The sequence below is a fragment of the Cyprinodon variegatus genome, unplaced genomic scaffold, assembly GCF_000732505.1.
Source record: "Cyprinodon variegatus isolate N-32 unplaced genomic scaffold, C_variegatus-1.0 Scaffold235, whole genome shotgun sequence".
Classification (NCBI taxonomy): Eukaryota; Metazoa; Chordata; class Actinopteri; order Cyprinodontiformes; family Cyprinodontidae; genus Cyprinodon; species Cyprinodon variegatus.
In genome coordinates, this window is record NW_015150688.1 from 688799 (window position 1) to 705662 (window position 16864).

The 16864-nt window shown below is 37.5% G+C and overlaps 1 protein-coding gene across 2 annotated transcripts in view; it reads left to right on the top strand.

The window, feature by feature from the left end:
• Nucleotides 1–16864, top strand: part of LOC107089017 (glutamate receptor ionotropic, NMDA 2D-like) — a 244606-nt gene that overhangs the window by 173276 nt on the left and 54466 nt on the right. For both annotated transcript variants that reach the window (XM_015381530.1, XM_015381531.1), the window contains exons 7-9: nt 3426–3540; nt 11215–11420; nt 13268–13436. In XM_015381530.1, the coding sequence (XP_015237016.1) occupies nt 3426–3540; nt 11215–11420; nt 13268–13436 (490 nt within the window). The remainder of the gene's footprint in view (nt 1–3425; nt 3541–11214; nt 11421–13267; nt 13437–16864) is intronic.

A 16864-nucleotide genomic window follows, 5' to 3' on the forward strand; every position in this document is an offset into this window, starting at 1 on the left:
TGACTTATCAGCACTTATTATTACTTATCCACCCCCAAGACCCCCGATTATGACTGTGATTTAAAGGAACCTTAACTAATATCTGAATTCACACACTCGCTCACAGAAGAGATCTCAGGCTGGAGAGACTTAAAGGGACAATATGCAACATTTTTTCGGTTAAAGTCACTAATTTTAATATTTCCAAAAACTTCTGAGACCAGCTCTGCATATTCGATGCTTTGATTTAAATGTAGGGCATGCTCCACATCATAATGTGTTTGCAGAAAATAAGTGAAGTCCCAAAAGTTTACATATAATCAGGGGTTCTTCACCTGCAGTTCATGAAGGATTTTTTTGGGGGGGTTTGGAGTTGCTTAAGAATTTCTTTAAACTTTGCTTGTGTTTGTAAGGATGCTTTAATTAGGTTGCATCACTTAGCTTTTTTCCCTTTTTTTAATGTTTCTTGAGGGAATATATCAAAAGTAAAGCTATTGTGTTTTCTCTTCTGCTACCCCTTCATCGTGAAGATGCTCCCTGCATCTAACTTTTCAGTAGTACAAGTTCAGCTGAGCATTTTCTCCTGCAATGTTTGCCTGGTTTGAGTTTATCTGATTTGTTCTTTTCTGCTTTGTGAGCCTGTGCAGAAATACAACTGAGGGAAACTTTTTAGGAGTTCTTCTCCCTTTCTGGCCTCTTACTTCCTGCCTCACATTCTCTTGTCTCATTTCTTTCACTCTGTGATCTCTACTTCACAGCAGTGACATTTTCCTGTTATATACACCAGTGTCTGTCTCCCTGAAGAGAAAAAGGTTTAATGTCTGCACCTAAACCTTTGGTTTCCTTGACACATGTTTTTTTTTGTTTTTCCCATCAGAGTACAGACAGTCTCTGGGACGCCTATTAGACTATTTTTTTTAGAAACCTGTGTAAATATAGAACATATTCCTGTTGGGAACTTATTAAGTATACAAATAAAAGGGGTACCCTTTTCACTATTATTGCACGGTTTGGTGAAATCATCTCTCTGTAATGTCCTAAACCATTGTTTAATTTAGCTTCCTCTCAGACCATTAGCAGCTGTTTGACATACCGGTAATCAATAGAATAGGTGTATTATGCAACAAACTCCCTGAAGCATTACAGTGTGAAACCACATTAAACATTTAAAGAAAATCATTGGACAAAGTAGACATTAAGACTCTTTGAATTGTGCTGCCTACTACTGGTAGAAATATGAAAAACCCTGACATATATTAATCTCTTGTGTTTTATTTAGGAAAAAAAATGTTCACTATTTGAGTGCATTTATTTTTTCACATGGGTAAAAAAAAGTTGTTTCAGTTGAATCCCAAACCACTGAACTTTCCTTTTAAAAGAAAAACAGCTTATTGATACATTGCTACTGCAGATTTTGAGCCGAACAACATTGTGTTCGGTAAGTTTCCATTGCTACTATTGTACTCTGTCTTTATTTCAGCAACTTCTTTAGATGGTATACAAAAACACAAAAAGAACCCTCTCTGTCCCACCATCACAAATGTAAACATCTGGAATTGTCCCTCTGAAAACCAGCACACCAGATGTAGAAAACCAGGAACAATCACATAGCAAATGAACAACAAAAGACTCCAACAACCCAGAAGAACAAGGGGTGACTATTTAATTTGCATCTGACTTGGAATGTGCTTAAGAGGATGGAACTCGATGCTGCTTAAATATAAAGGAGTCAAAACATCTTCAAAAAACTGAGGACTTCCAATTTAAGCCTGTTTTGTGGTGAGAATTTACACCAAAAATATTTGTTGAATAAGGAAGAAATAAGGATTGATTATCACTTTAGACTTACCAAAAAAGTTAAAAGAAAATTCAATTGACATTGTTTCCATGTTTGAAGACATTTTGCTTCTCTGCCAGAAATTTTTTTTTAATTCCAAATGTCCGAAATAGTGTCGAGTCCAAGATTTTATAGAAAGGACCAAAAACAAATTGATCCGGAAGAACGGGGTCGTCCCTTTGGAATGAAGATCGTTTGGGTTCTTTGTTAGCCTGCAATACCCGATACATGTCTATGTGTCTGAAAGGGGGGTTCATTAGAGGGACGGACTTGTTTGTCGAGTTCAATTTGCATGTTTTTAAAACCAAAACAAGGATTTGATTTTGGCCCACTCTATAAAGCCTCAAACTCAATGCTATTTCAGACATTTAAATTGAACAAGCTTCCTGGATGGAAAGGAAAACGTTTTCACACTTGGAAATAATGTCCAGTGGATTGTTTTTTTTAACTTTTTTGGAATGACTATGACGTGGATGGCTGAGAATCTTCACCAGCACAGTTTAGACTTAGAGTTAAGGCTGATTTATACTTCAAAACTAGGTCGTCTGCGTAGGTGTCGCAGTGAACGCAAAAACATCCCCGCCCCCTCCGTAGACATTCTGCTTCACCTCTCCCAAATTGTAGGTGACCGCAGACAGTACCGCAGATATGAGGCCTCTGGTTGGTCAAATCTATATCCGCTTGCCGGCTTGTTTTGTTTGTATGACTGCAATTGCGGAAAACAACTCGTGGATTTGGACCAGCTAGAAGAGCGAGGTACGCGAGAACGCTGGGACCCTTTTTCCATCTGGATCCCTGCTCTTTTTCGCCCTCATGTTCCTCCGTTGTCGGACAAACTCGCCCACACTTCCTCACCGCCTCGGCTGTATCTACACCCACAGCTAGTTCCTGATTGTCCCTCTTGCAACAGTGCAACAGTGATCAAATGTAAACAGTGTGGGAGAAAAATAAACATGGTGCAAATGAGTACAGTGTCTAGTCCTCCATCTGGAGGAACTGTGATGCTTTAACCTGATGGTCCTTTCAAGGCTTGGGGAAGCTTATTGGTGGGAAACAGAACTGAAACTCTGACAATACTGCAAGATTAGAGAGAAATTCTACCAACAAATTAAACATGGTTTACCTATGGTTTCTTTCTGAACAATACTTTAATGAAATAACGTTAACATACAAGTTGTTTACTAGATCCAATAATTGTCATCTTTCCTGGATCTAAATACTATTCTAAGCTGCAGAGTTCATTGAAAGAGTGGGGAAAATAAAAAGACCCATAACTGTGGTTGATGCAGACTGTTTGAAGGAATGGACAAAGACTCTTATCATGGTTTCTCCAACCTTGACAAATGTTTACATTAGAGAGGTCTGTGCTGTTCTATTAAAAAAAATATATAGATATATCTTTACAACGTGCATGCATGGGGAATATCTGTAAATAATTTTAACATGTCTGAATAGGGAAGTTAATTGTAGAGTAAATGTGCCCAATTTTATCGTAGGATGTTTTTAAGTTTGTGCTATTGTCTCTGTTTCTGCCATAGCACCAAATCATTTCCAGACTGTAGTTAATGAAGCCACATGTTTCTTTTCTGTTCCCCAAATTACATCACAGGTATTTCACCAACATTTCCCTCAGTGGACGAGATTATTCCTTCAACAGCGATGGGTACCTGTCCAATCCCCTGATTGATGTCATTTCCTACACCAACGGCAGAGGCTGGGAGGAGGTCAGTTATACAGCTGTTCACTTTGCTGCTAAATTTCACAACACAGCAACTAGATAGACTAACCGTAATTTCACACTCCATCAGACACGGGAACTCATCACTGTACATGTTCACCTCTAAGCTGTCGCACAGCTCTGTCTCTCCCCTATCTCATTAGATCTCCCCCTCCTTTCCTCTCCTTCTCTTGTCTAGGCTTGTCAGCCTTGTTAGTCAGCGCTAACTCAAGGAACAATATCCTCGACATCAGAGGTTGTGTTTAACAGTCGTACAGTAATACCACCAAATCCAAGGTCATGCCCTCTGCTAAAACCTTTCAGTTTTACCTCTCTTCAGACCTCCACTACAAAGAAACAAGCAAACCTCTTTTTCTGCTTTTTATCCTGAGCTCCATTTGCTGCTGACCTTTTAAGACTCAGCATGTTTATCACTGCAAAGCAGTCTAAAGAATTGCTTGGTTTGATAAAACAGATGTGAGGTTAGTCTTTAACTTTTCAGATAGGTTAAAGGTCTTTAGGCATGCGCAGAATACATAAACAAGATAATCTGCAGGTAGCCGTAACCTATTATGTATCTTAGATGTCTCTATATGCATTGAGTTAATATCTTAACAAACCTATATGGAATACCCATTAACTCATGTTTTGTTATTTTTCTCCATTTACCACACTGATAAACTAATTTTCCAGTTTTTGTTACAGGGACTGATTGGCCTTCACCCTTATTGTCATTTTAATTGTATTTACTAGTTATTTTTAGAGTCTTGGCTGTCATACATCCACATCATCATCATGTTGTACAGCCTTAATAAAGCTCCATAATAAGGATGGATTAAAGTACGTTTCTGCAATAAAGTTCCTTTGGATTGGGAGCAGATTTGGAAAAAAATGTTACGAACAACATTAACTGGGAAGAAAAGACCCCAGTGATCAAAGAGCTGCAATAGAAAACGCTTTTCGGTGGCAGCGGAGGAAGCTGTGGGTCAGATATGTGAGTTGTTATACAATGATTTCTAAGGAAGATGATAGGTTTTCTATTTTAGTGTTACCAGTTTTCTATGATTTGTTTTCTTAATTTTCTTGGAAATCATATAACTGCACTTAAAGGTGCAGTATAAGATCTTTTCTGATGCATTTTTTTTAGCATGTGGCTTGAAGATCTCCCCACAGCCGCTTAGCAAACAGTGAAATAGAAGGTCTGGAAGTAAAACTAAAATAAATGGTCCCTGCTACAGTGAGAAATCAATGAATAACCCCAACCAATGCTGAAACATTTGGTTTCAGCACCAAATGTCAGACATCTACAAAAAGTCAAATAAGGGCAGGGATGAAGTTTTCATAATTTTTGTTGAATGTTTTCAGTCAAACATGTATTATGTGATAATTTCTAGAAAATTTGAAATCTACATAATACTCATAGGCCCACTGCCAGAATTTTTCAAATATAGCATTACTGAATTAACTATTTGGGATGTTCTACCCATAGCACAGTACCTAATTGCTCGAATCATGTGTTTTGACATTTTCTCATGATAGTCGTGCATAATATTTGCGTTCTTTCATTGTCGTTTTTATTATTTAAAAATATTTACAATTTTAAAAGGTAAATTCTTTATTTTAAAGAGTTATTCAATTAAAAAAATTAAATTAAATAAATATCAAATTAAATTACCACATTGCTTTTAAATCTAAGTATTTTAAAAGTAATGTAGGAAATGGGCATAAACTCAACATGGAAATATGATGAAAGTGTTTGCTTTATCTAATGTATGTGCTTTTTATGAATCAGTAGACATCAGTGGTACAGTCTATATATTTCACTTTGAAAGGATGCTTGAAGCAAGTATCCAACTGTAGACAACAAGAGAACCAAAATATATTATCAGGTAGAAACCATAATATGAGGCTGTGAATTTTTGCTCTCTTAGTTTCAGTTTTTCTGCTTATGGGTCCACATCAATCAAAAAATAGAGAAAAAAAAGTTGCGAGAGCACAAAGGGCTCAAATTTCTCTAGTGTTTCAAAGGATTTTAAAATTCTGTTTTAGCAACTGCAGGTATCCTTAAAAGTATGACGCAGAGCAGAAGCCAGATTATGGGATGGGGTAAAAAAAAAAAAAAAATAACTGAATCATCAAGACAGTTATAAAAAATGTTTTGCATTGTATCTACTAGTTTTAAAGAGATATGAGTTAAGATCCTTCATAAGTATTTTAAACTTTATAGTGCTGCAAAGGCCTTCAATATAGTACAGAATGGAGATTACCAGCATGCCTTTCTGCTGTTTTTTGTTGCTACAGTATTAATACCTTGGGTTTTTAATAAACTAAAGGTATAAGTCATCATTTATGCTTAATGAGAGAATTCAAAAAGAGGAAGAAACCAATAGCAGACAGTAAAACTTACAGCCTTTATGTCACTGTATCTTCAAGAGTTGTTCTTTTTTGCTACAATACAAAAAATGAGGTTTTTGAACCAGGGACTTGACTGCTTTATTGCTAGCCTCATGGGGCCACATGGAAACACCAAAAAACTGTAGAAATGGCCATTGATTGGCTTGCTCCTCCCCTCGGTATTGGCCTGGGGATGAACTGTGCCAATAGCGGAGCAAAATTGAAGATGGGATCTCTTATGTCACTTTTACATGTCCTAGATATAAATGAGCACTGACCGAGATCAGAGTGGTTTTCACATTCTTCTCAATATTTCTCTCCTGAGAAATAGGTCTTAAAGAGAGCATTGTGAAAGTTCTCCAAATTCTCTTATAATTCTCTCTTTTCCAGATCTCAGCTAAGAGAAAAATTTGAATTATTTTGGAAATTTCAAATATGTCTCAATTTCATCTCCTTACTTGGATCCACTGTCTCAGTTCTGGCTCATTGAGAAATAAAATTGGCAACTCTCACTGCCAACTGTTTGAGTTCTCAGATTCATCTCATCTCATTCTCTTTAACTTCCATTCAACACAACCAAGACATAATTGAGATCAGGGGGTGTGACAATGGCGACAGATGCAGAAGTTTGTCTTGCAACCAGAGGGTTGTTGGCTAAAGCCCCAGTTCTAGCTTTCAGTGTCGTTGCGTCCTTGGATAAATGACTGATTGTAGTTTAAAGCGCTTGTCTCCTGACTTGAAAAAAGCTTTATATAAGTAAATTCCCTTTACCATTGTGAGATCTCTTTTCCTAATTGTACTTCTTAAATACTGCTCAAATGGTTTTCTCTCCTTATGTCTTGTCTCTTTTGAACTTATGTCTTGCTCCTAAGGGAGTCTTATGAGATGTACTGTAACCCAGAAACAAATTATCACAAAATTATGTGAATATGAAAAGCTCAAAACATGATGCCTAGCATTCAAACAATGAATTCAATCTATGCTTCCCCTAGTCTAAGTCCTTTAGGAACCTTTTGATATACTCCCACAGGCTGCCATGTGCCTTTTAATAAGAAGCATTTTTTTTGACTACTTTACCATACAGACCTGTTATTCTTCTCTCTTCTTAAAGAGGAACACTGGAACTCTGACAGAGAGAACATTGTGTTTTTGGTCACCTCTCCAACTAAGGTCCTTCTTCCCTGACTGCAAACGTCTCTAGGAAGAGTCCCCGTCATTCCAAACATCTTCACTTTAATGATTGAGGCCACTGTGATCATTTGGAAATTCAAAGCAGAATGTTTCTGGATCCTTTCCCAGATTTGTGACTCTGTGGACAAATTAGTCTCCGAAAATAATTCTGTTTGTTTGGTCTCTGACAACACTGTCTACTGTAGGACCCCATATAGAGCTTCATGGTAAGGCTTTAGTTAGACTGATTGACACTGATGGTTTTCAGAAGATTTTTTGCAGTTTACAGGAGAACACATAAAAGTATATACCGGTATAAGGATCTCTTTCGTCGTAGAGCTTTTTCTTTCAGTAAAAAGGTTGCCTAAGTATGCAAGAGTTTGCCCTGCATCTGTACGGCCGCTGGTTTAAACCCCAGCTCTTTCTTTCTCATTTATTGTGTCCTTGCGAATAACACTTCACCTTCTTTGTCCATATGGTGTTCAGAGAGCCTGAGTTGTGTCTGTGTTCAGCAGCTTTGCTTCTCTCAGCATGTCCAAAGGCAGCTGTGGCTATAATGTAGCTTAACGCCATCATTGTGTGAATAAATGGGTGGGTGACTGAATGTAGCATAAAACACTTTGGGGTCCTTGGGCATAATAAAGTGCTTTTTAAATGCAGGCTATTTACTAAAACAAATGTGAGAGTGGTGTAATGTTACATTAGATGAATGCATGTGAAATGAAGTGTTCAAACTTTACTGTTTGAACTGACCTTGTCATGCACTTTATTGTTGCTCCTAAACTCCACAGAATCAGGGAATCACTATTTACTTTTGAAATCAGTTAGTTAAGTTAAAACAGAAGCACAAACAACACTCAGACTACATTGTCAATGTCAGTAAGTGACAACGTAAAAAATTGTAATGTTCCCTCTTCTTCCTCAAACTCTGGGCTTACAGAGGCTTTTATTTTCCAAGCAATGAATAAGTAGGAAATTAGAAGAAATCTTTTATTCGAGCAGGCCTAAATTCTTTTAAACATTTCCTCTAACGTTATATTGCTTGATATGCACATTATGTTGCTACTTTATGTGCAAGTTTCATGACTTTATATAAAAAAAATAAATAAATACTGCCTCACCCATCGCGGGTGGTCTTCCCCAGTTTTTTGTATATATATATATATATATATATATATGTGTGTATGTATGTGTGTGTGTGTCATTGATTATACACTTAATGCATAATTGTGTACAAGACTGCTGGAGTTCTTTTATTCTTTCTTGGTGACATTTTCCGTCTCACCTAAAAGGCTTTTTCAATGTGCTGCTTGGTTAAAAACCAAAGCATTAAACTGCAATAAACTGAGAACAGGAGAGTTAACTTGTTAAGTCCCTTATTTTAGCACTTGTAGGACTGAAAGAGTGTGAAATTTTAGTTATATTGGAGGCATTTTTTTTTACTTTGATAAAGACGTTCTTGTTTGAGAATAAGCCGACAAGATCTTGGTTCCCTTTTTTTCCCTCCTGGAATTATGTGATTAAGCAGTCATACTACAAATTATGGTCTTAAAAAGCTACTCCTAATTTAATCAAAGTGTGAGTGCTTCCAGTCAGTCCATTAATTACTCTTGAATTAGTAAGAACAGACTTTGTTTAAATTCAGACTGAGGGGAAGTCTTACATAACAAATAGTTTAAATGTTTGATTGATTTTTTTTTCATAACCCCTCAAAATGAGTTGCATTAACACAAAATTGCTGGTTTTAATATTTCATTGAATTAAATTTTACTTTTTAATTTTCTGTGCAATTTGCTCAATTTGTTTTTCAAAGCACAGACATTAGAACAGCAGAACAAAGACAGAAAATGGAAAAAAGTAGAAACTCTTAAAGGCTGTTAAACAAGAGTCACTTGACTGCATACCCACTGACTGTAAAAAATGACATTTTTTTAAAACAGTTTTTATGTGCATCATCAATAACTTATCTCCATTTGAACCAGAGTGGAATTCTGTAAAATACATAGTATAACAGAATGGTAAAACACCCAAATGTAGAACACAAAATGTTGTTCTTGTCCTAACGTGGTTTCTTTAGGTAAAAAATGTCCAAAATAAACAGCAGGAACAAACACAGATGGATATATTTAGAAGTTTATATTACATTCCAGTCTGAAGCACTGACTGCAAATCTTTAAAGTTTCACCATTAAATATGTGACTGATTCCTTGGAAAGCAGGGAAATTAGAGAAAAAATAGAGAGTAAAATTCTAAAATTCTATTTGCCTAAGATCAGTTTGTCCATTGTCTAAAACAATATACTTATTAAGATTGTGTTTTTGTCATTTTTTGAAAACAAGTATTCAGCACCCCAAAACAATTAAATATTGTAACCATATATTCTTTTTCATTGTGTTAATTTGCAGTGCTCTGCAGAAATCACATAGTTTTTTAAACTGGTTCACCTTTTCTATTATTTAAATTTGAAATGTTTTCAATTCCCTTAATCATTGAAAACTCTCCACCAAGTAATTTATTCTCCTCTGATTAATCTCTTGACTGAAGGTTTTCCGTGTTTTGTTTTTTATTTTATTTTGTGTGATTTAAGAACATTAATCAATATGCATCATGAAGAGAAAAAAACATAGCTAACAGGGGGGCGGGGCTTTTTCTGGGAAATCTGAAATAGTATTACTGTAGGTTATAAACTGATATATTGAGCATGGAGGATTCTTTAATCTATCCTCTGAAAGTGAAAAGAGCATGACACAACTGTAAACCCACTGGGACATGGCTGTCCACCTAAACTGAGCAGGTTGGGCTGGTAAAGAAAGTATTAATCAAAAAAGTAGCCAAGAGGCCTAAGGCAATCCTGGAGGAGCAGGAAAGGTCCACACTTCTGGGCTGGGAATCTGTTTGCTGTAAAGTTATTACTCATGCACTCTACAAATCTGCCCTTTATAGAAAAGCCTCAAGAAGAAAGACAGTGGTGAAAGAGAGCTGAGAGGATTCTTGTTTGCAGTTTATGACAAGCAGTGTAGCAGATAAAGCAAACATGAAGGTGCTTTGGAATGAGGAGACTACAGCTGGACTTCTTGCTTCATGTTTTTAAAAACAGCATTGCATTTTGCCTTTAGTAGATCATATGATGGATTTTGGGACTGACTCATTGGGACAAAGAAGCTACCTTGTGTTGATGGGATTACAGATTTGTTCATTGCATGGTAAGCTTGCAGCAAAAAAACTGTTAGAGGCTGCAAAAACAGCTGAACATAAATTAAATAAATGTTATATAAAATTATTATTGCATATTTGAAGTTAGGTTCTTAGCTACTTTTTGTTAAACTATCACATAAAATTTTGATCAAATGTATAGTTTTGTGCGAAGAAGTTCAAAAGGTGGAAGTACTTTTTCAAGGTGCTTTTCATGTCAAGGAATGCAATTCCTCTTCCAAAAAATTGTGCTCTCTTTGGTCATCTCCCATTAAGTTCACTTTGGCTAAAGCAAAAACGGATGGTGTGCTCTAACACTGAGGTTCCTTGAGCTTGAGGTTCATCTTTAGTCTCTTTTCTGGGCTCTCTTGTTTCCTTTTATATTATCTGTCTCTTTAATTTGTAATTATTTCCCTCTAGTGGCAAAACTTGCAGAGATTGGCTACAGACAATGGATCATACATTTTTGAATAAGTGCAATTTAAGTCAAATGAACATGAAGCTGCTTGCAGATGGTCTTATAGCATTTACCTTTGACATGCTTGTCTTTAATTTTCTGTCTTATCTTCGGAGAAAACACTTTCCTTTGCTTCCTCTAGTCCATGTTGAGTGTGGTACACACCATGTTACCAATCAGCACTGTGACTGCCTGTATAAGGGCCCTATATAAGAGCCTAATGACAAGATTGTAGCCACCTGTGATGCTAATTGGTAATTTACTTTGTCCTGTTAAGTTTTTCTAGGGATACCATCATTATTGTCCAAGCCTGCTTCATTAGTTTGCTTCGTGTGGGATTAATAAACGAGGGCTACCAACAATTTTGTCCACATCTATGGAAATATATATTTGTTGCTTCTTAACCTTTAAATTTGAAGATATTGATAACTCATATGAGAAATTTTCATTGTTTTCGTGCTTTTTCAGGTTGGCTGGTGGGAAAATGGACACCTGCGCCTACGTTACCATCCCTGGTCTCGTTACGGCTCCTTTCTGAAGCCTCTGGATGATGCTCAACACCTCAGAGTGGTCACCCTGGAGGAGAGGCCCTTCGTTATTGTGGAGCCTGCTGACCCTGGAACAAGCTCATGCATTCGGGACTCTGTTCCCTGTCGCTTGCCTATTAATTCCAGGTAATAAGTACAGATGAGTTTGAGGAATGACCCTTGAAGCATAGTTGCAAAGAAAGTTTCAGCATCTAACATTTGACATGTGATGGAGGTATTACACAATAGGCATCATCAGTTTCTTGCATTTTAGAGTAGACTACTGCCCTTACATGTTCTCTTACAACCATTTCTGCTTAGTAATTCAAGTCATGAAAACCTCATCATACAATTTCTGGGATCCACAAAAAAAAAAAAAAAAGCTGCAGGCTCTTATGCAGTTGAACCTCATGGCCATTATCAGCATCACCCTCATAACCTACTACAGGGCAAAATATATTCGATAAAATCATTTTCTATAGAGATGAATTGATATGCATGTAGAAATTGTTTTTATTTGATTTGGATTGCAAGATTCTTTCTTTTATATTTAAATTAAGAACATAGCATCGGATCAAAGCAAGCATTTATGGGAATAATTGCTTAAACTATTAATTAAAACCCAACAGAGGCTTGAAACCACTAAGTAAGCTGAGGTTAAATACCTGTTCCAATCAATGCATAAACATCCATTGGATAAACAAAGTAAGAAAGAGGCAGATGTCGGGATAAGACAGAAAATCCTGACTTAGATGATTAAAAATAAATCTTGATGGTCGCTTCAGTGGTACACTTGGAGGAAACTCAGACATGATCAAACACTGGAGGCAAAACCACTCAGTGTTTAAGGCAGCAATAGGTACCACTTGGGTTGACACTCAGGCAAGGAATGATCAACAACCACCTCCTTATATTCCTCAGCAGGTGATTCATTCAACTAGGGATAGGTGTGCTGCTGTAATTAACCCAATACTGCCTTCTAGGTAACGGCAGCTTCAAGAAAACAACACACAAACACACAGGGACCGTACCAGCCCGTAGTTAAAAAGAAAATGCATTTATAATATTCATGTTAACCAAAAATGTAAACATAGTAATATGATTGCCTGCCTTAAATTTCTCAGCTTTAATCCTTAACTTGCTCATGATTTAAGGTCTTTGGATATTTAACAGCCAAACTACTGATTAGCACATAACTAAGAATGCAGTCTGCAAACAAAATGTGTTTGTTTTAAACACCCTGTAGATAATTGTGGCTGTGAAATTGCAGGTATTCATTTCGTTTGTAAATGTATAACAACTCTTACATTAATAAAAGACATTTTGACTAAAATGATTCTTTAATGGTGAAGTCTGTTTGAATTGTATTCATTTTCTGCAAAGGTCAGACCTATTTCAAATGTTCTTACAACAAAATTACTATCTTCTGAAGGGTGTTTTGTCCCATTTTCCCCCAACCTTACTGCGGCTTCTAATTGAAACAATCCCCCCCAGAGTGCAGGCTGTGTTGCTTGGTAACAGAGTCAAGAGGTTACAATAGCTAAGTGCCTGAGAGGCCATCAAATTCACTCTTGCTATGGAGAGCTGATGGAGGCCACTGCAGCCACTTGACTGATAGTCATCAAAAAGTACTTGATTTTCTCTATGTGTAGCTTGAAGCAGTTTTCTCACTGCCTACATTTTGAAAACTAGCCTCTTTGGAGGAATCTAACTTGATTTCAGTGAGACTGATATGAATAGAAATGCTTTTTGTTTAAATCATGGTTTAAATTTTTTTTCATAAAAATTGTCAAAACATCCCTTTCCAAAATCATCTGCAAACTGTCAGCACTGATCCACTCACTGTCCCCATCAAACGTCTTCCTTCCCTTTGTTATGTAACACCATCTCCCTCGACATTTGATATCCTCTTTTCACAAATTTTACTGCCTTATTGTTATTTAAGTATTAAGTGTTTTCTAACATATTTCCTATGTGTTTTTTATTTTTCATAGTTTGGTCCTGGATGGTGCTGCACCCATGAAGCACTGCTGCAAAGGGTTCTGCATTGATGTTCTGAAGCGCTTGGCCAAAATTGTGGGCTTCACCTACGATCTTTACCTGGTGACAAATGGCAGACATGGGAAAAACATTGATGGGGAGTGGAATGGCATGGTTGGAGAGGTGAGGGCTTTTATATTAATAAAATGCGATCTCCAAATTACCAATTTTGAGATGGTTCTGATGGTGCTGATGGTTCTCTAGGTGTAGGATTTGTTTGTTTTTTTGGTGGAGGCTGCTGGGCTGGGCCTGAGCCTCCTGGCCCTGTGGGGTCCACACTAGGGGCATTGTGCCAATGGGCAATGGGCAACGGGGCTCTCATCAGGATGTATTTTGGGTATGACCGCCCATGGCCTTAGTGCTGCAATCTCGGCACCATGGTCTCAGTTTGGCCCCTCAGGGGTCGGCCTCCAGGTGCCCTCATCTGCCCTTCTCTGGTGGTTGGGGCTGTCCTTATGTCTGTCCTCCTTGTGTCCCACTGATCTGGGGTGCGAGTCTGGGGCAGTCCACACCTGCTATTGAGCATATTATCCTTTTGCAGAAGCTGCATAAATCCTTTATAATAGAGCATGGTTATGCACACATACCATGTGAAATTAGTTCCAGGTGTCCACGGATGCACAATAATACCAAATACTAAGCTGCATCTCCAGATATATAGCAACCTGAGTAATGGTGTCTTTGCCTGTCACACAAATGGAAATCTAAGAGATTCTCACTTCTCTGGAAGTTTTTTTTAATGTTCGCTTTGGTTGTCTGTTTTCTCCTCTTTACAGTTGTTATGTTGTGTTCCCTCTTGCCTCATATAGGTGTGGAAGTTGACTTCTAGGAGTTACTTTATATCTTCTGTGTTGTCAGTTTTTGCTGTTTTGTTTTATTCTCTCTTCTTATGCACTCTTTCCTCTCCTCTTAGTTCGTATTTCTCAACTCTTTCTCAAACTCTCTATCCTTCTCCATGTTCTGTGTAAATGGTTTTACTTCCTAAAGGGCTCATTATACTTGGCACAAGGATATTACGGGTGGAAACTAAGCTGTCCATCATGGGATCTGCATACTCTTTCCCCCGATCACGCTACATGAGGAAGTAGAAAACAGCCATTCACAACTTTGTCGAAGTCTCTTCATGCCGTTAGCCACTGTCTGTTGATAGTGGTGATATCTATGAGCTAAATCATGGGATATGTCTTATGTTTGCACACCATGTTTTCCACTCAGATCCACTACCAAGCAGTACTTTGTGGCAACAACCATGATGGTCTACTTGTGAAAGCAAATCTGTTTAGCGGCGGTACATCAGTTTTCAGAGCTATATTGACATCAGTTCTCAGAGCTATATATTTTTTTCTTTTTAGAATGGCTGCCAACTGATATAAGAAGGCCAGACTACATTATGATTAGTTGTTGTAAAGATGTGATAGTTTACTTATTTAAAAAAAAAAAACTTTTTCTGAGCAAGAGAAGCACTTCTGTCCTGGATGACCTCTGGACCCGGTGCAGGTTGTGGGAGACAAAAGAACTGTAAACAATACTGTCAGAAAAATAACATTACTGCTGCACAGTGTTTCCCCACCATACGAATGGAGCTACCGCAGAGACCGAGAGCTACTTCAGTGACAGACTGCCACATCGTAACTGCACAAAGGAGAGCTTCCAACCATCCTTTCTCATAGCTGCTGTTAGACTATAATCTTCTCTACTCCAAAAAGGCCCTTAGATTGTTGATAAAAATCCAACTGGTTGCACAGCTTCCTGATCTAATCAAGTCTATATCGCACTGTTAGCCAACTACAAAATATGGATTTTAAAGATGTCGATGACTATTTGCACCGTCTTTTATCTCTGAGTGTTTGTTTTTTCTTATCTTGTTTTATTTTATCTTATTTTATTGTTTCTTTATCTATCATACCTTATCTTAAGTCCAGCTGCTTAAAAGCAAAGTCTGATTCTATTACTACTCTACTGTATGTACAGCTTGGCTCCCATATTTGTACAAATAGGGATATTTGTTTGTTGGTCAAGGCTTATTAGTAGAGGGTATGGCTCTTCTGGTGTTTTTGTCTCTGTCTCAAAGATGCAGGTGGTTTCTCTATCTCTCTGTCAGTGTTTGCGTCTCTCTCCCCATGTCTCCAGCTGTCCCCAGTCTAGCATCTCTCTGTAACTCATTAAGTTGCTTAATTACAGTGTCACACAAACACATGTGAGTAGGGGCAGTTAAGCGTGTTAGGAAATTCATCACATCCTATCCTTGGCTACTTCCTGCTGCCTGAGCAACCCTTCTTAAAGAATACACTGAAAGCTGTCCATTTACATTAGATTTTTTATTTTCGTCCATACCTCAGTTTGCTTGCATGGATAGTAAAAGCTGCCTTTTGAACAGACAGTTCTGATATTTCTCATTATGTCCCTGAGCACTGCACTTATCCTTCCTGTGTAAGTGCCCTCCAATAAGGGAGTAATTTCCAACATTCTTAACGTTTTCTCACCCTACACGCTGAGTCATCCTGGCAGAATCGTTCTTGTTCCCAGTATGACGCCTCTACTGCAATGAAGCACATCCTGAACAAAAGTGTCACAGGTGTTTCTTTCAGGCGTGGCTGTGTTCAGATATCTGAAATGATCAATTTGGAATAGACAGGATGAAAAATAATGTTTAATTGATCCTACAGGCAGGGATCCAACTAAAGAAACATTATCGAAAGCAGGAGATTCTTTCTCTTAGATTTGGAAAGAGAGGACAATGAATTTATTCATGTATGGATGGACGTTTTAATACACTGGTCCATAGGGGGCAACAGAATCCAAAGCCATAGCACAACAACAAATGGCACAAAATAAGTTAAAATTAGATGGAAGTAGTCGTGAAGTGGAAGCCAGATGAGCCTGGTACAATTATAGAACATAGGAGACCAAAAATAAGGATTATAGGAAGAAATTTTTGTTTATGACTCTAAATCTGTGGTAATATGTTAGATATATTCTAAAATGGCAGTTTGTTAGCATCTTGATCCCAAAGAAAACATCCAATTAATATTTGACAGTGTCAATCTCAGCATGACAGCTGCTTCAACTTGTGTAGGGATTAGCCAATAGAAATCCAGCTGCTGCTGGGGATCAATATCCATCAGAGAAGAAGACTGCAAGGCTATCTATTTCCAGGATGTTTTTTGGTCCTCCAAAGAGAAGCATATGCAAAAACAAGCAACTGGAAGATCACATGTTAGAACATAATTCATAGTTGTAACCAGGAAAAAACGATAATAAATGACTAGCATATAGATGTAAAATTATTGCTTTTAGTGTTTTAGCGGGTTTTTTTATCTTTGTTTTTGTCATTACACTTTCACAAGTACAGAGCAATGAAATTAACTCTCTGCATTTAACCCATTCTGCTGGGGTGCAGTGGGCTGCCATTGTGCGGCGCCCAAGGAGCAGTGTGGGGTTAAGGATCTTGCTCAGGGACCCAGAGTGGTGGCAGTCCATAGGAGTGAGGATCTAACTCAGAACCTCTGGATTTTATATATATATATATATATATATATATATATATATAT